General features: G+C 42.4%; 2 protein-coding genes across 3 annotated transcripts; one reads left to right on the forward strand and one right to left on the reverse strand.

The window, feature by feature from the left end:
* Nucleotides 1-1,037: 1,037 nt before the first annotated feature.
* On the reverse strand, nt 1,038-8,134 carry LOC109739188 (uncharacterized). 2 transcript variants are annotated; one of them, XM_073495863.1, is made up of 13 exons: nt 7,909-8,134; nt 6,320-6,457; nt 6,165-6,246; nt 5,552-5,628; nt 5,275-5,387; nt 5,052-5,163; nt 4,839-4,955; nt 4,622-4,713; nt 4,476-4,542; nt 4,018-4,096; nt 3,817-3,908; nt 1,466-1,609; nt 1,038-1,330 (listed from the first exon to the last, which is right to left on the reverse strand). In XM_073495863.1, the coding sequence occupies exons 1-13, from the start codon at nt 8,092-8,094 to the stop codon at nt 1,304-1,306; spliced, it is 1,326 nt and encodes a 441-aa protein (XP_073351964.1). In that variant the 5' UTR covers nt 8,095-8,134; the 3' UTR covers nt 1,038-1,303. The 2 variants fall into 2 exon arrangements, with proteins under 2 accessions (XP_073351964.1, XP_073351963.1); XM_073495862.1 differs by lacking the exon at nt 1,038-1,330 and having other exon boundaries at nt 1,363-1,609.
* A 5,960-nt stretch (nt 8,135-14,094) lies between these two features.
* On the forward strand, nt 14,095-20,671 carry LOC109739190 (E3 ubiquitin-protein ligase SINA-like 7). Its single transcript, XM_020298275.3, has 4 exons — nt 14,095-14,238; nt 14,574-15,113; nt 15,584-15,639; nt 20,485-20,671. Exons 1-4 carry the CDS (start codon nt 14,095-14,097, stop codon nt 20,669-20,671), a joined length of 927 nt encoding a protein of 308 aa, XP_020153864.3.
* Nucleotides 20,672-22,565: the final 1,894 nt, after the last annotated feature.

The following is a 22,565-nucleotide window of genomic DNA, read 5'->3' on the forward strand; positions in this document are numbered from 1 at the left end:
GCGAGTTATACTACTAGAGTTGTTGGACACTCAGAACAAATTTTGTGGAAGTAATCATGAATTTTGACGGTGAGTTATACAACTAGTCGTAGCCCTCACAGGAGCAGCTGTGGAGCCTTCCAGCGGCATTAGTCGTCTGTAGCTTCCTTTTATCTCTAGCAACTGAAACTTTTTCCACTGTTGTGTGAATAGTCAAATCCAGATGAGGATCCCATCTAGCCCAACATCGGTCTACATGCCAAATAGACAAAGTCAACTTAACAAATGTACAGGTAACTCGTAAATGTCAACAAGTGAAGGAGACGAATGAGCTAAGAGGGATAATCCAAGGATGAAGGTGGATGCGTGAGTGGGTTAGTCCACCATGGACCCTGCACCCCCCCCCCCCCCCCCCCCCCCCCCCCCCCCCACACACACACACACACACATCACCATTTATATCTTGGCCATGTATCAAGGGCTCCTATAGCCTATATAAAGCCCCACATAGGGCATGTAATCATTCACTCTCACTTGAATATAACTCAAGGGAGAGGCATTCAAATGATTTGAGAAGGATTTGGATAAAGTAGCTAGCTTCACGAGACCTCGAAAGGCTCAGAACGACGACGAGGGAAAGGGGAATTTTTTGCTCGACCCGAGCCACTTGAGCACTTCTCCCGTCAAAGGGAGGGAAGTCTTGAGGCGGCCTTACCTTCGATCCAAGTTGATAGTCGAGACACTCTCTTCATCACCTATCCCAAGATAGGATTAAGTCAAGTAACGCTCGAATGAGACGACCGAACCTATTCATAAACATCGACATACCAACTTTTGTCTCGGTATACGGCGACCTTCGCATACTCCCCCATACACAACCCCTGCTAACTTTACTTTGCAAGTGCTAACAATGACATATCCCCTCCTCTTCTGTCGTCTTTACGACAACTATATCCAGGTGTTTCTGTTTGTATGTTGCTGGTTGTGTACATCGACGATGCAGAGGTTGGAAACTGACCTCTTTGCAGTTGCATCATCTAGATACATGGAGAAGAATCTTTAAAACTCTTATTTAAAAAAATCACAACGAAATACACATACACACACTTGTACTTAGCTAGCACTGTTCAGAAGAACCATTACTTAACACATGCTATCGTAAAGCCAGATGATGAGAGCTCAACTTCACAACCAAACATTGAATTTCCTTTGGGGTTTATGAAATCACATTGAGTTCAAGTGAAATAGATGCTTGCTTTGTGCCGTGATAATTGATACTGCACTTCCTTCGAGCATTAGTTGAATTAGCTTGCAACTGCGAAGATCAATTGCCTGTTCCAATGAGTTTCAACTGTTCGAGAACAGATAAAAAGCGATGACATCAATCATATATACACACACTCATTTTTTTAAACATCGCTAGTTAATTAGTATCAAAAAGAAATTCCTGGAAAAGAAGGCATTGAAGAGAATTCAGGTGCCTTACAAGGTTATTATTTGGTACCCTCCAGTAGAACCCCTGGAGCAGGATTGGCGCGACGTTGCATGCTACCAGAACAAAAATCATTAGGGCATGCTTTCCCATCAACTCCATTGGGAGAACCGGCCTCTTGTAACCGTACACGTCCACCTACAAAAATAATATTTAGTACATAAAACAGAGAGAATCAAGTGAAATACCAGAGATAAATCCTACTCCATGCGCATGACAAAACTTTTTCTTTTCATGCTGCAAGGGCGTGCTCAATCCAAGCATTTAAATCTGTGATGCTCTCAGGACTGAACTGTGCCCTGCCAATGTACAAGACAGTGCTCCAAAGGCAACCAAAAACATGCATGGCTCCAACGCTTTTGTTTCTCAGTTTCCTCTTCTCTATTTTATATTTAGCTTTTTTTATTAGAGTAGAATTAATGTGTAAATATTTAAACTAGTCAAATTGCACCGAACCGCCAAAACCTAAACCGAACAACCAAAACCAGACACATTAAATTAATGAGACTATTCTGCGGATGTTTTGGATAATGTGAAAGTGGTTTCCTATGGTCAATAAATAAAGTCAACAAAATTGGAGTAAAACATATAAATAAAACATACCATTAAATTTATTATAAATCAATGAAAGTTTTACATACTATGTAAAATAATAGATACACTAGTACAAAACAGGGCTTTCGCCACAGGGCAATTTTCACATTAGTCCCGGTTCAGTCACGAACCGGGACTAATGTGAGCATTGGTCCCGGTTCGTGCGGTAAAGGCATTAGTCCCGGTTCACCTAGGCCCTTTAGTCCCGGTTGGTGCCACGAACCGGGACTAAAGGGTGCGATGCCCATTAGTACCGGTTGGTGGCACCAACCGGGACTAAAGGTCTAACCTTTAGTACCGGTTGGTGCCACCAACCGGTACTAATGGGCTTTGAGGCATTAGTACCGGTTCATGGCACGAACCGGTACTAAAGGGCCCATTTTCAAACTCTACCCCCCCTTTGGACCGCCTTTTCATTTTAGAAAAAACAAAAGAAAATGATGGAAATGTCAAAAAAATAAAATAAAATAATTTTCCCATGTGATATGTGGTCTAGTTGTTGGGAAAATTAACAAATATGAATTTCGACTTTATTTGCAAAATCTCTCTGGAATTTCTTAAAACGGGCATAACTTTTGCATACGAACTCGGATGAAAAAGTTTTTTATATGAAAAATCATCTACTCCAAAAGTTACATCCGAATTTAACTAGGGGAACCCCGTTAAACATTTTCTAAATCCTCAAAAACCTAACAGAAAAAAAGATACGGGGCTTTTAAGATCTGGAGAGGCAAAAAAATTCAAAAAAATTCAAATTGTGGTCAAACTGTGGTCAAACAATGGTCAAACTAATTATTCTAGAATATTAGTGTTACTAAATAATTATTTTAGTTTTTTTGAATTTTGGTCAAATCTGGTCAAACTAATTATTCCAGAAATATTAGTGTTACTAAATAATTATTGTTTTTTAAAACAATAGTTTCAAACTCAAACAGTGAAATGTGTCACTTCATGCTCAAGCTAAATTTCTGAGGGTTAATAGAATTGACATCTGTCCGGGAAGTTAGATGATTTGGAATGATGAGGGGTGATTAGAGATTAGAGGATAAATTAAGCAGTGATGAGGGGTGGTGATTAGAGATTAAAGGTTAAAATAATTCAGAAATTTGAAAATAAAAAAAAATTAAAAAAATTCGCAAAATTTTTTTTCAAAAAAAAATATCATAAAATTTCCATTAGTCCCGGTTGGTGTTACCAACCGGGACTAAAGGTGGAGCTCCAGGCTGCGTCCACGTGGACGGCCTTTAGTCCCGGTTCGTGTAAGACCCGGGACTAAAGGGGGGAGGCATTAGTAACGACCCTTTAGTCCCGGTTCAAAAACCGGGACTAAAGGCCCTTACCAACCGGGACAAAAACCCCCTTTTCTACTAGTGATAGTCGAAACCACCATGTTCCTAATTTATTTGTTTCTTGTATAGTTTTCTCCTTCTCCTCAATTTCTACATTTTGTTATTGTTTTATCTTTATTTTAATTAAGTTTTGAGATTACTTCTAAAAATCTCGTAGCTTTTCGTATGCTTGCTTGAAGATTTTTTTGTTAACTTTACTGGGTGGTCTAATGCCAACTACTACCATCTGAACACCCTTAGAGTACCAATCCTTTGTTTTCACGGTTGAGGTTTCTATTCGTCTAGTTTTAGAGTTGAGAGATGAAATATAAACTCAAGTTTTGGGATGTGGGATTAATAGTAGATTTTTATAATTAAGTTAAAAATCAAATACTTAAACTCCTTTTGTTTATAGTTACAGACCAACAGATAGATCCCGGTGAAGAAAAGGCCAGCTGTGCCGGCGGTTACACATGTGTAGCTAAGACTGTATAGTGACTTGTTCATACGCAGCCCTGCATATATGTCAACCCAAAACATCTCATTAATCATGATGTTTACAAAGTCACAAACTTATTATTTCTTGCAATCACAAGATAATTAATTAATCAGCAAAATAATTACCAAACAAGTCGAGTGAGAAGCCTAGAGCCAATAAGCTCAACGCCGAGAGGGACCACCGCACCATTCTCTCATCATGCTCCTGCACGAATGATGTAGAGTTAATCATCAGGAACTAGGATTTTGTTGACGGTGAACTAACACATAACAACAAATTGGGTTGGTCTCTGGACATTCCATAGCAACAAGTTTAAATAACAAACAAACTGAATCACCCATGAAAATAATGGTTTCCTCATTTGAGACAAGCAATAACTTTTGCCATGAAAAGTCCCTGGGAGTTGCTTAGTCGGGGAGAGAGTAAAATCCAACGGCCATCATATAAAAGGAAAACTGAGATTCTGGTGAGACAGAAGGATATATATATATATATATATATATATATATATATATATATATATATATATATATATATATATATATATATTTATTTATTTATTTATATATATATTTATATATACTTTAAAGTGGATGATGACATGTCCGAATTGAAGCCCGACCAAGCAGGTGACTATTGCCATCAAGGAGCTACATAGTACATGAAGATGATTAGTATATAGCGAGATTCAGATGCTTCTTCAAAAGGTAGATGCCACTACTTCCACACCTTAGGAGGCCCTCTGGATCGAAAGGGGCTTCACACCATGGTGCCGCGTCAGACGGGAGTGGTCCGTTGTTGGGGGAGTCGATGCTGCACCACTACAAGTTCCAAATGGAAAGACGAGAGAACTTGTCACGACTGTACTAGTAATATTGAACAAACAAGATATCTAGAACTTCATGACCCCACTACTCTTGTGGTTACTATTTGATTGATTATATACCTCTGTTTTGAGATAGACCGGCCGTGTATAAAGATGCTGGATTCCAAATATACTTCGATCGATCATGCCAACGACATTGCAACCTGGTCCTGTATGCCCTCTAACTCCACATTTCACCTGCATTTAATCAAAGAAAAACCACCAACAAAGGTTCTTAAGAAAAAATGCATACGAATACGAAAGGACAAAGAATTTTCAGAAGTGAAAGCTTACCACAAAATGCTTCATGGTTGAGTCCGATGATGTGACATTATACACCCAGTCCGACACGGGCAAACAGTACAAAATCACCGTGTATGTGGATGTGAGGACTAAACCCACAAGACTTCACAAAAAGAATTGTAGGGATGAAATATGTGGATAATAACAAGGCAAATTAACTAGTTAAGTAACTTAAATGACAACGAGTTTGTATAGGTCAGTGTGCTATGCTCACAGCTGGCATCGGTATTTTCTGATTATTGCATAGCCAGAGCCTATGCCATCTTCTCTACCATCCCGTAGCCAGATCTCGCATAGTGCCACCACTAGGTATGCCATTGCAATTCTCTACATCAAGTGAAATATATCAAACAAAAATGGTATTTGTTGTGCAGAATCACATGCACAGATCTCCCTCTTGTTCTTTACATGAAAGTAAAAAATAAAATTGTTATGTGTGTGACCGAACAAAGAATTATGTTCGTAATGGATAGGTTGGCGATGATTGGTACCTGTAAGACACCCATTAACCGTATCTTGCCAATATCAACCCCATATGTAAGATCATGTATGTTGTGGAAGAAGCCACCTTGAAAATAGAAGTTCATAGCTTTACAACCATAAACTGTTGGCTCTAAGAACCACTTGGATTTTCTATTGCTAGAAAAGGTACTTTTATTTTCATGACAAATTATTACTCCACCTTTATTAACTATAATTTACTCCACCATTGTATAACTAATGTAAGAATATATTATATTATGATCACTAGAGTTGTATTATAAACCATTGTACTAAAATTTAATAATATCTTTTTATAAAACATTAAGGAAGAGCATTTTGGGTTCATTGAATACATTTCTAGGGTTTTAGCCCTTTATTTAATTTGAGGCTTTGAAATATTCCTAAACTCAAATTTCTTTAAATTAAAACATGATGCATGATTAGCTCTAATGCAACTATTTACATTATATTATTATAGGGTTGTGACACTATTATAGTATGTGGACAAACAATCATGTAGTATACCAGACTATGTTTGTAATCAAATTGATAGGATGGCCAAAATACCATAGTTGGCATGTCTTCTGATGAAGGTCACTAGCTAAACGCATGTGTATTTACCTTGAAGCAAGAGGCCTAGAAGAAAGAGCTTTCCAGCTCTGAGCACGGCCTTCTTGGTTGCCGACACTCTATTTGACACCCTCTGCACAAAACTTGGTTTAGCAGCGAGTTGGTATTAGTGTTTGACAATTTAATATTATGAGCACTAGTAGTACTTTGTAGGCGAAGGCCAATGAGATTCCCACGACGAAGAGGAAGAAGGGGAACACAAAATCCGCTAGTGTGGCGCCATCCCATGGTGAGTGGCTTATCTTTGGAATTAGACCACCAACATCATCGACAATGATCATGAGCTGTAATGTATAGATATTTCATTGGGTTAAATTAATGTGTGGTGGGAGAGGTAAAGATTAATTTTTGAGGCCTCTGCCCGTGGCTTCCGAGTTGTAACATTGTTTTTCTAGTTAGACCTTAATTAATAAAAGAGAAAAGTATGTTTTTGGTCCCTCAAGTTCCCACAAAGTATAGACTTGGTCCCTCAAGATTTTTTGATATACATTTGGTCCCTCAATTCTCAAAACCGGATAAGTTTGGTCCTAAACCAGATTTTGAGCACGTTGACCGGGTTTGACCGCCACAAAACCGCTCGATGAATACTATATTTAAAAAAAACTTCAAAAAATGACAAAATTTTACTAGAGCCCGTCCGATGTCATTTCATGACAAAATTTTGGTCGCACCTTGCGCACGTAAGCATATTGGACCCCAAAAAATTTCAGAATTTTTGATTTTGTTTTGATTTTTTTAATTTATTATTCATCACGCAGATATTTTTGTTTTTTTGCTACGAGCCCCTCGAGTGCTGAAAGAGCCCGAAATTTTGTTCCCATCTTGCGCATGTAAGCATATTCGACCCCAAAAAATTTCAGATTTTTTTGAAGTTTCTTTTTAAATTACTGTTCATCAGGCGGTTTTGTGGCGGTCAAAACCGGTCAACGTGCTCAAAATCTGGTTTCGGACCAAACTTATCCGGTTTTGAGACTTGAGGGACCAAATGTATACCAAAAAATCTTGAGGGACCAAGTCTATACTTTGTGGGAACTTGAGGGACCAAAAACATACTTTTCTCTTAATAAAAAGAGACAAACCTTCAGCCTTTAAAAAAATGAAATAGAATAGATATGATTTAATGTAAAGGTAGTTTCTTCCAAACAATGTTTCATGGAGGTCCAAAGATTTCAGTGTTGAGGTCTCCAAAAAGCTTAGGACACATATAATTTACTCAGGAAAAACAAATAGTTTTCACAAGTTTTCTTAATTTCACATTGGAAGCTTTCAAATTGTAATTAATAGCACTGTGAGGAGAGGCCCTTACCACAACAACAACAACAATAACAACAACAAAATCAAAGACAACATGTCATAGTGCTAGGACCAGACCATAAGAAATAAAAAACGATTTCTCTCTTCCGTCACATGAAGTTAGCAAGTGGTTGCCAGGTTGAGTGGTTGGAGTAAGCATCGACGGAATTTTGCTGGTCTAAGTTAAGGTGGAGCCCAACTTATGGCCTCCTTATAAAATAAGGGCCAGAATGCCTTTATGCCAAACGATCTTTTTGCTTATTTTTATGTGTAATGTGTCGTATTAACCCCTTTGGAGTGGGTTAGATTATATTATTTGAAGTCTCTACCTTAGTTTTTCCCGGTGCTTTCACGTCATGTATGCATGAAGCTATGTCTTCCAATGTGTACTTTGTGACCAATACTCTATGGGGATAGCTAGAAAGGTAGAAAGTTCGCTGACCGCAACGGTGATCCCCCTGAAGACGTCGAGCGACACGAGGCGCTCCCGCCCCGGCGCCGCCACCCGTGTACTGCTCGTCGTCGTTGTGCCACCGCCGTCACCCGCCTCGACGTCGGGGTGGTGATCCTCGTCTCCTTCCTGAAGCTCGTCACCACTGCCATGGACGATGATCTTCGGAGTCGACATACTGCTGCTGATGATAATGGTGATGGTGAGCGCTACTATCTCTGAGTTTCCACTGTTCCAGCCACTGGCCATTGCAGATTTATATACCGGGTGCGCAAACGTCTTCTACTGCCTCCATCAGCAAACCCGCATTTCTTTTTCTTACACTATAAACACCTTTCATTCAGAAAAATCGGGACCACAAACCAAATCGGAATCAACCTGCATTACAATAAGAACATTCAGTCCCAATGGTCTAGTTCAGTTCAGAGAACCAACCAAGCAAACCTTAAGAACATATTCCATGCACGCGTGTAAAATGCTTTTGTCCTCACCATTTGGCTTCATATAGCTAACATATACTCCCTCCGTTCCTAAATATAAGTCTTTTTTAGAGATTCTAATATAGACTACATACGGAGCAAAATGAGTGAAGCTACACTCTCAACTACGTCTATATACATCCGTATGTAGTCCATGTTGAAATCTCCAGAAAGACTTATATTCGGAACGGAGGGAGTATATTCCTGCAAGTGGGCTAATACGTATATGTTTTCATCCTCCGAATCTCACACGCTTCAATTTGAGAGAGAATTTCACTTCTGTCGACCTCTGAACCAATTAGAGAATTAGAGATGCACACAACCGTTTTTTCAGTATTAGTAGCTGGATTTTTATCTTGACCAAGTCTGACCCTCAAGGATATGTAACTATGAGTACCAAAAGCACTATATTGATGGGTAGTCCCACCTGAGTGATTTTTCTATACCCTGGTGAATTGCACCCATGATGAACAGTAAAATTAAAAAAGTAAATAAAATAGAAAAATCTAAACTTTTTTTTTCTCGAATACGCACAAGCATGCGTATCATCTATTAAAGATAGAAAGGGGGTAAAGAGCCCCTCTACAACAGGATGAGCAACTACGCCCATGTCCACCTAGATTACATAATCGGATTACTCATGACCTATCCACCGCGACAAACTAGAAAAAAAAATCTAAACTTTGTGGCTTGATATGATCAAAGGTTCTAGGTTCTTGCAAAATTTGGTTGCCAAATGACATTCGAGGAGTTCCATAACAAACATAACAAAAAATGTGCTCAAACTTGTGAGCACTGTTTGATGAGCAGAATTTTTGGTTTGTTTATATGGAGCTCATTTTATGTTATTTAGCCACCAAATTTTGCAAGCACCTAAAACATTTGGTCATAATGAAAGTCGCAAAGTTTCAGTTTTTTTTCCTATTTGTTTTGATTTTACTATTCATCATGGGTACAATGCATCCGGGTGTAGTACAACTTTTTCAGTCCGACCACGCACCAATTTGCTTCTCAAGTAAATAAAAGGGAAGATCATATAAATCATGCATCAATTCTAAGAATTAAACCTGGATGGTCAGACGACTGCACAACAAATGCCTAAGCGCATGCACCAATCTCTACCATGGTGCATGCGGATCGAGTAGCGCTTGAAGGTGACTAGGTAGGCTGTCATTTTGTTGATTTTTTTCCGGATTTCTTTTTTGCCGGGCTCCCCCTTTTTTGGTTGTATTCTTCTTTTGTCGGCTTTAATCTTGTGCTGGCTGTCATTTTTCTTGATGGTGATGATGAGCTACTCCCACCGTTGGGTTTATAAATCGGGCACATGTTTTATCCTTTGGTGTTAAAGATTATATGGTAAAAAATTTATTTGACGACGAACCTAAAGATTGTTTTAATGCAATACAAGTTTCCCTAGTCAAATTAAAGACCTAAAAAACCATGCCCGACTTATAAACCTAAACGGAGGGAGTATTATCACTGAGCTTTCACTGTTCCACCCCCTGCAGATTAATACACTGGCGGCGTGAAAGTCTTGCCTTTCTACCGCCCCGATCAGCAAAATCACATATATGTTTTTGTTACGCTATCCATCATTATACTAATAACTATCATGCACGCGAATACCTTAATTTATAGGTGCTTCCAATCTCTACCATGGTACATGCACACCTGCACTTCAGCGTGACCAGGTAGGCTGTCGTCTTTGGTTTTGTTCTTTTGTTGGCATTTTCTTGTGCTTGCCTGTCATTTTTGCTCCTTTCCCCCCATGTTTTTTCATTTCAAATTGGGAGTTTGGGACGCAGACCAGATCAAATTCAACCAGCAGCATTACAATAAGAACACTCAGTCCCAATGGTCTAGTCCAGTACTCAGTTCTATAACATATTCCATAGACGTACGCGTGCAAAATGCTTTCGTCCTCACCATTTTGGCTTCGCATAGCTAACAAACATATACCTGCAAGCTGCAAGTGGCAAAGCCGATGGTGCTAGTGGTGGTGGTGATGACAGAGGATGAATACCAGGTAGGTAGAGTTTTAACATGCAAATGTAACATATCCCTAGCTACAAGTGCCTAATTAACATTAGGTCAGGCCGGGGACCCCGCAGAGAAAAACATTAGGTCAGGGGAAGAAGGATGAGGTATTTAACAGGGGAACGATCAGACTTGGGTGTGTTGTGACACCTACACCAAACCCAACCCCAACCAAAAGTGCCCGACGGCTAGCAAACTTTGGTGTTGGCTTGCTTGGACGATCCATGCCAACTCGTTGCCGGTGCCACGAGTTTATGTTAGTTTCACGGCTAACCGGGGGAGGCTGCAATGGATTTTGGCCGGAGTGGGTGCGCTTTACATGTTGCATATGCTTTGTTAATGGAGGAGTTTCAGTGTGAGATCTTCAAATTAAGCAAGGCATGACTCTTTTTCAGTTAAGCAAGTCGTCACAAGATGCACTTTATGTTGCCCTTTGGTGCTAAGTAGTTTAGCCTATTTGGTCCCGTTGGCTCTGGTCTTTTGGGTGACAGAAGGGGCGCTTATCTTCTTCTCTTTTTCAAAACTAAGAAACCCTCTTTACATTACTTTTTCATGTAAAAGAAACTAGCACCTTGGGCCGTGTAATTGTGCCAGTGACATCTATCTCTCATTTTTATCCTAGATTATATTTTATGCATATATTTGATATTAAGTAATTTGTAAACCTTGACCAAGTTTATAGAAAAATGTTAACATCTACAATACCAAATCAATATCATTTGGATATGTTATTGTACATATACTACTAGAGTTTTTGTAAACTTTTATATTGCTTTCCATAAAGTTGGTCAAACTTGTGAGGTTTGACTTAGAAAAAAATATAGTTTGCAAAGTAAAAATACAGAGGGAGTACCTTGGTGGTTGCGATCTGCTTCTTTTCAGCGAGCTATACTACTAGAGTGTCTGGACATGAAAAATGTTTATGTGGTAATTTAAAGTTTTTAATGAAAATTTGAATTTTTCAGTGAAACAAAGTGTAGCTCAAAGCAATTATTTTTCAAGAAACAGCTCAATGCAACTAATTAAGCAAGCTGAAAGAACACATAGCCCAAGTTCCTTGTAGCCTATGAGAACTTGCACACTGGGGCTACTACACCCTGACCCATATCCAGCCCACATTCTTCTCTCCTCCTTCACCACACTGCCTGTAATGTTAGGTTTGGTCTTGACAAATCATGTTGCCGCCTCTCATCTCAACGACGCCTCGCCGTAGAGGAAGCAGTAGTCTTCTACAACCTTTTTTGGCATTGGAGCCCTTTGGACACGCTAACTCAGTTGTCTGTGTCCAACCTAACGACTTGGGCCCCAAGTTTATATGTAAAATGAAGTCCGACTCATTATGAGTGGCTATTGTGAACCTCATGTGACGAAATAAGAGACTCTTCATTATTTGATGGAGTACCGACATGCTATGACTTGATTCTGCCCAAGGGCAAGGTCTTGAACGACCAAATGGTATCATGTTCACAACAACTTGGGTAAGGTACAAGGCTCGTGGTGGGTGTACCCTTTATTGAACTGATGACTATGGCGATTACTTTAGTTTCCACAACTCATCGAAAATGAAGGTCAGTAAGAGTAAGAGTAGTTGAACTTTTTTTATGGATCGAGCAATGGATAATCAGATGGTTGATTATTGAGTCAATCCATGATGGTCTGTAGCTACTGTACTTGATTGCTTGTTGATTGATATATGATTCTTTATATGTTGAGTTGAGCTAGTACCATTTTTCGACATCATCTATTGAGTCAAGCTATTGGAACTATCACATTCCTTGTGTAGTTGGACTTTGAAATTCTGAGCATGTGGTAATTAATTTTTAGGATAAATAAATGGGAAAGATTTTTTAGGACTAAATGTGATAACTGGCAACTAGTAAGAGCTTCATTTAGATCATCGGTCAGTTTTTTAAGAAAGACACTCAAAGGACATCTTAGCTGATAATTATCAAGGAAACCATGCAGTACAATGGAAATACAACTGGAAGCAGACCGACCAGTAAAAAATAAAATTAGAATGAAAATCATACTAGCCTTTTTTTCCTCCGATTCATTGCCGCCCGTCATAGATTGAAAATTGAACTGAACCAACAATAAAGGAAATGAGCACCTGCAAACGCCATCGACACACCAGACTTTAAATACCGCAATAGTCACTTGTTGCTTGAAACGAGATCTAGGAGCCGCTGAAGAAACACCGGTTGGAGCATCACCTCACACAGTACATGCTTGTAGTTCATCACCACTGGTCCAGAGAGTTGGAGAAAGCAAATCATGCCATAGAGCAACGTGAAAGAAGATGTCGAAGTCACCACACCCATAGCCATCCAATTGTTTTCATTGATAGACACGCCAACTTCCAAGATCTGAAGAGAGGCAACAGATATGATGACACGAACTCTCACAAGCCCTTTGTTGACATGGATCGAAATCATTAAGAGGGGGGTGGGGGCAGAGAGAGACCTTATCCCACATGACATTGCCACCGCCACCTCGTCGGTGCCGCCAGAAAAACAAAAGCTAAGAAAAATAAGGTAACTAATGGGTGCACACTCCTCTTGAGGCCGGCATGACCGCTAGACGGGAGAGAAGAGGGGGACTGATGCGACGGCGTGGAGAAGACACTTTGGCGGGGGCGACGGCTAGGGTTGGCCAGCAATGCTATTACTCCAGCTAGGGCTCTTTTGAGATTAAGATCTTTGGTCAGGCATGGGTGGAAGACATTTTTTTGTTGAGGGGTGACTTTTTTTTAGGTGAGAAAGATTTTTTTGGAAAGCAAAAACAAAAAAGAGGAAGGTTGTTTTTAGGCCTGGTTCAAAGCAACTCACTCGTAAGAATGAAACAGCCCAAGATCTTATAATAGGCAACAGTTGTATGCCCAGGCCCAGCCCACCCTTTTTGCTCCTCCATCCAGCGCACGCATCCTGCGTCCGTTCCCTCTCGATTAGGCACCTTCCCCCCTCCGCCGGAATCGCACTTCACAGCCACGCCAACTCTGAACCGGAATAATTTCTTTGTGTATGAGCTATTCATGTTATTTCCCCTAGATACTTCTGCTGATTGCATGAAGGAGATAAGCAAAACAGCTCAAATTTTCGATTTTCTGTGGAAATAAGAAGCGTAGAACAGGAGCAGATTATATATATGTGAAATTTTGTTACTGCCCGCCCCCCTTTAGCTATGTCATTTTGAGGAACAGGAGCAGGAGCAGATTACAATTTCCCTTGCTAGATTTGCAGAAACCGTCGATCATTTTCGCTTCTGCGTGCCGTGTCATTTCTGTTATGTTCTCTTGATACTTCTGCTGAATTGATCAAGGAAACACTGAAAAACAGCTCAAATGTTCAATTTTCCTTTCTGAACAGAAGTTTACTGGACAGGAACATATTACATTTATATGTGAAATTTTATTACTGCCCCCCTTTAGATGCTTGTATTGTTGTTTTTCTCTCTTTAGTTTAGCAGAGAGCATGAAGCATTTCTGGCTTCCGCCTGCCACACCAGTATCACTTCCATGATGACTGTTGTTGTGTTTCTGTGGAACAGGTACACGGGGCTGTGAGATTGTGTTGATCAATTGGTTTGGAGCCTGGTTCTGCTTGTAGTTGCAAACTAGCAATATCAAGTAAGCAAGTGGTAGTTACTTTGAGTTCTGGTGGCGATGGACGGTACTAGCTCCAACAAGAGACAACTGGAAGCTCAGCTAGAGGGAGATAGCAATGCTAAGAGGCACAATGTCACCATGAGGTTGGAGACCCTCGATTGCTCTGTCTGCTCTGAGCCGCTCAGACCTCCGATATTCCAGGTAAATACAATATGTGGATGCATATATTTACTTGTCCTCAGACACCAGCCTCTTGTAAAGTTCGGGATAAAATGAATCTGTTGTCTGCTGTAACGCTAGTTGTCAAGAGAAACTTTCTTTCGGACATACTTAGCTATGGTAGACAAAATAACAAAATGTGCAGTACTAATGTATCTTCTCATTCTGTAGTACTCCCTCTGTAAATATATATAAGAGCGTTTAGATCACCACTGAAGTGGTGATCTAAACACTCTTATATTTCTTTACAGAGGGAGTACTTTGTTTTTCTGTCGCAAGTTATGCTCAAGTGAGAGCCCTGTTCTTTTCTGTTCCAGTCTTCTTTGGGGCATTTCATATGCTTGTCTTGCCGTTCCGAGATCCTGGACAAGAAGTGCCACTTGTGCTCTGCCGTAACTTCCTTTGAGCGATGCTTTGGGATGGAACATGTCATCAAGTCAGTCACTGTTGCTTGCTCCAATGCCAAGTATGGATGCGCCGAGCAGATCATCTACTATCAGAAGGAAGAACACGAAAAGATGTGCCCAAACGCCCCATGCTTCTGCCCAGAGTCTGGCTGCGGCTTCGCTGGGTCTACAATGGCGCTCCTGGGCCATATGACCGGCAAGCACAAGTGCCCGTTATCAACCTGCGATGATCCTAGCATGGTGAATGTTTATCTGTACTTGGAACCGGGCTTACGTGTTCTGCACTGCCATGAAGATGATCAGTTTTTTCTGTTCAACATGGCATCTGAGTCATTTGGGCATGCCATCTCTGTCGTGTGTGTACAACCTCGGGTGACAGAACCCAAGTTCACATGTGATTTGTATTACGACAGCTCGACAACCGACGATTCTCAGAATTCTTGTTGCAAGGTAAGAAGCTCATCACTGTCTGATGGGCTACCAACGGGCTATGACCTGATTGTGCCCAAGGGGAAGGTTTCTGATGAAGGAAATGGTATCATGCTCAGAGCCACCATCCGTGAATAGCGCAACGTTTTCTATGATTCCGATTCTGATGAAGTACCCAGGGCTTTAGGTCGCAGAAAAAGGAATGGCCGGAATCCTGATTGTTCTGATCCCAATCATGAGCGACCCGTACCCTTGGCTGCCAGATTGATTCCTGATTATTCCGAGTCTGAAGATGAACGGCCCTTGGCTGCCAGATTCTCCAAAATTCGTGGTTATGAATGCTGAAGGTTGCGGACATGTGATTTCGTGGTTGGCTTCAGGGTTTTGGTTCCAGGATATTATTATGCCGAGTCTCAATATCTCAGACCTTCTGGTAGCATGGTTGTTCTAGTGAAGTTACTTCTGTTTCCGCGTTTGATGTACTGTCGCAGGGCCGTGTGGCTCTTGCTGATCTAATAGGAAAATTCTGGGTTAGTGTTGCTGGATGGTATGTTGCTAGCGCATTTCTGAGCTACATTTTGGTGATGCGAAGGATCCCCTCCCGTCGGAGGTTGGACATATCAGCAGGATAGTCTTAAAACTAAGGTCCATAAAATTCAAAAAATTAAGGTCCATGAAAAGTTGTCACTTACCTTATCCAACCATGTGGAAAATAGAACTTCTTTCCTCTGAATATGGTGGTGGCCAGTCAGATGTTTCTTTGTTTTCTTTGAAATGGTGGATCAGATGTTTGATAGTGAGCGGGAAGTCTTGTGGAATTGTACTAATTCATAGTAGCACAGTAGTTAACTGCTTGGTGGTTGCTCTTCGAGCTGTTGAACTCTGGTGGTATCTGTTTATGAGGAGTTAACTTTGCGAGTGGAAGATTATTTCATAAAGCCCTTCCCTGCTGCGGGTGACCCCCCCTCCCCCTCCCCCTACCTAGGATTGCCCCATGTGTAGAACCCGCCCTTCGGTGCACAGCACGCCAAACCAAATTCCATAGAAATCGAAGCCAAAAAGAGCGTGATGATATGTGTGGGACACTGTTACATCCAATTTTTGTGCAATGCAGCCAACCATCATCGTATCATGTCAGTTTCCCCTTTTTGTAACTGGATGAAAAAAATTGCTTCATATGCATCAATCATCGTAAATTAGAGAGAAGAGTTTATAGTACATAGGCACACCCACGATATGCTACTACCTCATAAACTTCAAAAACGTCTTATATTTTGATATGGAGGAGAACAAACTACCTATTCTCGCGTCATGATTTGCCCCAAGTGCTTTGCGTCCATGATGACCTAAACTCCAAATGGCGATCTCCTTGATGTCAAGGAAAAGAATGGTTGGAGGTTTGAATTTATGTTGGAATACATTGGTGTTCCTCACATTCTAAATTTCCTAATTGACAAGCATGATAAGAGTGGCCATTGCATTCTTATTTGGGACGACATGCGCCCTGGACATATGTTGATCCACCGAGACTTTATGGAGCGCTCCAAGGCCCAGGTGGAGGTATCAAGGATATCAAGGTGCAACCATTGCTTGATCAAGCTCCATAACCTAACCAGGAAACAACATTTTGTAGAACAGGTGTGTGCGACGGGTTCGTTCTCTGTCTAGCATAGGGGGCATAATTAGCCACAGTTTGGCCACCTTCTCGTGTCTAGCCTATCTGCGGTCCAAATCCTATTTTACATGGCCAACCATACAAAGTATTTAATTAACTTTTGGGGGTGTGATGGTGTCCTGGCTAGGGGGCCTCTCACCATGTCGACTCCTGGCCTGTTGGACCGGGCTAAGGACCCCTAGGTCAATTCCATCTTATCCCACTTTGGGTGACCCATTGCGATCTACAAGAAGCCTTGGCGTACAAGACAAGGACTCCTTATTTGTGGATGACTCTCCTCCACCGATGTAGCCGACTAGAACTCCTGCAATCCTAGACCTCAAGTATCTTATATAAGCCGAGGCCAGTCTCGTGGTACGACATCATTAGACATATTACATCTAGACACAACAATCTCAGTGTAGATCTTCTGTACTTTGTACTCCAATCCAAAGCAGTAAACACGAGAAAGACGTAGGGTATTATCTCATCGGAGAGCCCGAACATAGACAAAAACTCGTGTCCTGTTACCATCGCATATAGTCTTCTAGTTCAGGATTCCCTGCCCCGAGATCTGCTGGATTTAGCTCCGCCATGATGCCCAAGCCATCCAACTCATGGCCTTCAATGTTACTTGGGTGGCTCCCACAAATTGCGTCTTGTAAGCGGACGTCATCAAGTAAAGCCCACTAGACTAGTGTTTCCACACAATGTCACCCATAACAGCCTCGTCGAGATGAACGCCCCGAAGATGTGCCCAAAGGTCAACAAATTCCTGAATGGGCCATCGACCACTGGTTGTGGCTTCTTGAGCTTCCGGATGCATGCATCATCCTCCATGGCCTCCCTCACCTTTCCTTTTTTTTCTCATGGGCGGGCCCAAAGATTAGAGGTGCAATATCACTAGGCTTGTTTCCATGGAGCCAAGGTGAGTACCAAAAAATTGCTTTGTCTAAAAAAAAACCCCAAAAAATTGCCAATGGAGGTCGGCGTTGAAACATAGAACAAGGTTATGTCCTTCTCATCACAAGGGTTTTCCACGCCCACCCACATCCTTGTTGGATCTTTTCATTCGTACCACAGCAATGTTAAACCGAAACTGCTCCACACACAATAAACTTTGAACGATCTGTGCACGATTAAAGAATCCACCGGCGGCTGTTGCTCGGCCATGAACAAGATTGCTCCGCGGGATTTAATCGTGGGCTGCAAATCGTCTGAATTGCACTACTCAAGTTAAACGGAGAGCTCTTGCAAAAATTTCTCATATCCATGTGCGGCTAATAAGGCTGGTCATAGTGAGAGTAACTTAGCAAATAACATAGCATATTTTTTTTGAAAAAAAACATAGCACATTTCAAGACAAGTTTGCTTATATGGCATATAGTTAATGAGGAGAGATGTGTTTGAAGTAACATAATATGTTACTACTGTAACATGACGCAACCTAAAGCAAAATGGGTCTATAATGTAATGAATGTTATCATCTATGATACTACTTGTATGTTACTTTGCACTATGAAGGTAGTAACAAAGACTAGTGTCATATGCATGACACTAGTCTAAGTTACTCCCCACCGTGACCAGCCTTGTATGTTACTTTGCACTATGAAGGTAGTAACAAAGACTAGTGTCATATGCATGACACTAGTCTAAGTTACTCCCCACTGTGACTAGTCTAAGGCTGGTCATAGTGGGGAGTAACTTAGACTAGTAACATGCATATGTTACTAGTCTATATTACTACCTCTATAGTGCATAGTATCATAGGTGGTCTTATTTATTGCCATGCATGACACATAGTAGCATCACATTTATTATGTTACGGTATCTATCTATGTTACTATAACCATCTCTCTCTTCTTTAATTGTCTGCCACATAAGCATGTTTGCGATTCCCAAGTGCATGATACTACTTATGTTACCCCCACTATGGCCAGCCTAAGACTATCCACAGTGGGAGCAACATAGGTAGTAACATCACACATATCTAGATAAAATAGATGATGTGGCAAGCAATAAATGAAGAAATGAAGGAAAGCGGTAACATAGCTAGTTACTAGTAGTATGAGTAATATCACACATATCAAGGCAAAATGAGTCTATAGCCTAATAAATGAAGTATTGCATGTTACCACACATATGTTACTCCCCACTATAGAGGTAGTAACATAGACTAGTAACGCACACAACATACCACAGCCAGTAGTACTGCATGCAATTAAATTGCACGCCCAACTTGAAGTCTGGTTTCCTCGTAATCAGAAGAGATCGACCACTATTGGTTTTCATTAACTGGCTTGGTGCGGTGCGGAAGACGAAACGAAAAGGCTCATCGTGCATCTTCCACTGGCATGCACCTCCCTCGCTCAATATATATATTGGCCCTAGCTTCCCATCACCATCGTCAGTTCGTGGGGTGAGGAGACGTCCTTCCTTCTACGAGAAGCTTGAAAGGAGCGCCCGCAAGGTGACTGTGAAACGAGCAATGCTACATTCACGGAGGCTTTACGGGCGTTTTACGGGGCTACGTTGACGTGGGTTACGCTAATTGGGCATTAGGCGACACGGGCTTACCCTTAAAATCAGGGGGTTGAGATTAGTGAGGAGGGAAAGGAAAGTCTGTTGATTAAGTAAAAGTAGTCCATGAGTGTAGCATTTTTGCCGTGAAACTGAGCCAAAGCAGAAGGATGATGGCGGCGGCAGCAGGATCATATTCACCGTCGACCAGGAGGCATTCCAGTGCCCCGTCTGCATGTAATAAATTAGCGTGCGCTTTAGCGGTTTTCGGTGCCAGACAGTTCATTGTTCGGCAAGTTTGGTCATTCAGCGTGATCCCATGTTGTTGAACTCGGCGAATTCAGAAGAACTCGCATTGACCGACTTTTCACTAATTGTTGGAACGGAAGGTTGTCGGACAATCACAGAAACACGAGGAGGCAAATTTTGCCGGGCGACGAACACCCACAGCAACGGACGCCCGCCCCGGCAATGAACGCCGAGGCCTGTTTTTCCTCTGTATTCACTAGGTTCGGCAGCACACCAGGGCCCCTACAACCTTATACCCTGGCGCACACATGCACGCACTAGTCTAACTAAGTACATGCCGGTGTGGCACTTATCCACTCAACGGATTCCTACATGCATGCAAGTCTAGCACGCAGCTCTCACCAACGGCCGCTGCCAATGCATCGGTGCTTAGATGAGGTGCTAAGCATATTAAATAACTTAGCAACAATACTCTCCAATGCATAGGTGCTTAGCTTATGGTAGCTAAGCTTGCTTCATTTAATGATTTAGCAACAAAAACTCTTCATGTATTGGTAGGCTTTTTTCATTTAAATGTTTTGCCTAGGTTCACGCGCTTAGCATTGTTTCTTTCTGGGATCACCACACTCATCTCTCTCCTTTTAAATAACTTACCACATCAGATTTTTTGTCTATGTGAAAGGCTTAGCACCTGTACAAGGTGGAGCATTGGGAGGGCCTTACGCGTCGGACTCAGAGTGCATGTGCCACCGCGATACACACACACACACCACGGACACGGACACGGTCCATGAACCGGCACCCGAACTCGCCCCAACCCGTGCAGGCACCTAAAAACAGAAACCGTAAAACGTGTTTAAAGTGTCCCTCAAAACATTTTTTCTCCGAAAGAACAGATACGGTAAAAGGAGACTGTAAAAAAGAATTTACATGGATTCGACAATTTCTCCCCTTTGCCTTCTTCTTCAGCTCACTCGCGCCGCCCATCCTCACTGCGCTGCTCGTCCACCTGCTCGCGCGCGCGCCTGTGCAGCGCCGCTCAGATTGCTCGTGCGCGCTCGCCTGTGCAGCGCCGCTCAGATTGCTCGCGCGCACTCGCCTGCTCAGCTGCAGCTCGCCCGCGCCGCCGTGGAAAATTGGACGGTACACTCTCTAGCCCTCTGGTACGGACGGCGGCGCGCATGGAAAGCGGAGAATTCCGCCCAGTTTGTGGCCTGTATACTGCCCTCCAAACGGTATAAATATAGGTCGGAGGCTCGCGTTTTTGGTGGCGTGTAAAACATTTACAGTTTCGCGAACTTTTACAAGTCTGTTCTGAACACGAAATTGATCTGAAACCGTAAATCCGCCGGAATTTTACAGGTTTGGCATTTTACGGTGTCTGTTGGAGATGCTCTAGCACTAGTGTCAACAGTTTTCCAGAATCAGATCAAGTAGGAATAAAGGAACAGCGAGCCAGGGAGATGGTTTGATGAGGTTTCGTCTTCCGCACCTCGCTCCTGGCCCTGCAGTGCACAGTACGCCAAACCAAATTCTTGGTCGAAACAAAATTTGAATGCAGTATCTGTAAACGCCATGCCGGAATGAAATTGCACGTACTCGTCCAATTTGAATTCTATTGTTTCCTCGGAATTGCAACAGACGACAGAGATCGAAAGCCTTCAGCCTCCTCGGTACCAGTATAAATGTATAATGTTAGTCTTAAGTGTGGAAGATGAAACGAAAGGGAAACGTTTCCCCACGGTGCGCCGGCCGAATCATTGGGCCGGTCGCACCACTCGCTCTGTGACTCGCTTCCTCTGCAAGTAGGCCCACCACCGAACGACCACCTCCCACGTTATCTTATCTCTTCAGGAACAACGCCAACCGCTCATAGCGCATCTCGTCTACATCGCAACCTCCGCTCTTCCCCTTTTCTTTCTCTCTGTAGATGCTCGCGCCTCCCCCACCGGCAACTGGCTGTGCCGCCAGCCATGGCCATCGCGCCTCCCCCACCGGCGACTGGCTGTGCCGCCAGCCATGGCCACCGTGCCTCCCCACCGTGGCTGCCCCACCCCGGCCCCTCACTCCCCACCAGTGACTAGTGCTGCCAACCAATCCCCACCAGCGCTGCCGATGGCGGCGACAAGTGATGGAGAGCCGCGGCGGCCGGCGTTGGAGCGTTGCAACTATTGGAAATATGCCCTAGAGGCAATAATAAATGGTTATTATTATATTTCTTTGTTCATAATAATTGTTTATTGTTCATGCTATAATTGTGTTATCCGAAAATCGTAATACATGTATGAATACATAGACCACAACGTGTCCCTAGTAAGCCTCTAGTTGACTAGCTCGTTGATCAACAGATAGTCATGGGTTTCCTGACTATGGACATTGGATGTCATTGATAACGGGATCACATCATTAGGAGAATGATGTGATGGACAAGACCCAATCCTAAGCATAGCTCAAAGATCGTGTAGTTCGTTTGCTAGAGCTTTTCCAATGTCAAGTATCTTTTCCTTAGACCATGAGATCGTGCAACTCCCGGATACCGTAGGAGTGCTTTGGGTGTGCCAAACGTCACAACATAACTGGGTGACTATAAAGGTACACTACGGGTATCTCCGAAAGTGTCTGTTGGGTTGGCACGGATCGAGACTGGGATTTGTCACTCCGTATGACGGAGAGGTATCTCTGGGCCCACTCGGTAATGCATCATCATAATGAGCTCAATGTGACTAAGGAGTTAGCCACGGGATCATGCATTACGGTACGAGTAAAGAGACTTGCCGGTAACGAGATTGAACAAGGTATTGGGATACCGACGATCGAATCTCGGGCAAGTAACATACCGATAGACAAAGGGAATTGCATACGGGATTGATTGAATCCTCGACATCGTGGTTCATCCGATGAGATCATCGTGGAACATGTGGGAGCCAACATGGGTATCCAGATCCCGCTGTTGGTTATTGACCGGAGAGGCGTCTCGGTCATGTCTGCATGTCTCCCGAACCCGTAGGGTCTACACACTTAAGGTTCGGTGACGCTAGGGTTGTAGAGAT

Source organism: Aegilops tauschii, chromosome 3 (genome assembly GCF_002575655.3).
Source record: "Aegilops tauschii subsp. strangulata cultivar AL8/78 chromosome 3, Aet v6.0, whole genome shotgun sequence".
Lineage (NCBI taxonomy): Eukaryota > Viridiplantae > Streptophyta > Magnoliopsida > Poales > Poaceae > Aegilops > Aegilops tauschii.

Bases quoted from the DNA above. Each gene is read 5' to 3' on its own strand.
- LOC109739188 (XM_073495862.1), bottom strand. From the start codon at position 8,094: ATGTCGACTCCGAAGATCATCGTCCATGGCAGTGGTGACGAGCTTCAG. The intron at 5,388-5,551 runs GTACCAATCATC...CACTTGATGTAG, and splicing joins GGTTAATGGGTGTCTTACAG to AGAATTGCAATGGCATACCT. The intron at 4,956-5,051 runs GTAAGCTTTCAC...GATTAAATGCAG, and splicing joins CAACCATGAAGCATTTTGTG to GTGAAATGTGGAGTTAGAGG.
- LOC109739190 (XM_020298275.3), top strand. From the start codon at position 14,095: ATGGACGGTACTAGCTCCAACAAGAGACAACTGGAAGCTCAGCTAGAG. The intron at 15,114-15,583 runs GTAAGAAGCTCA...GTACTGTCGCAG, and splicing joins CTCAGAATTCTTGTTGCAAG to GGCCGTGTGGCTCTTGCTGA. The intron at 15,640-20,484 runs GTATGTTGCTAG...CTTCTTCTTCAG, and splicing joins TGGGTTAGTGTTGCTGGATG to CTCACTCGCGCCGCCCATCC.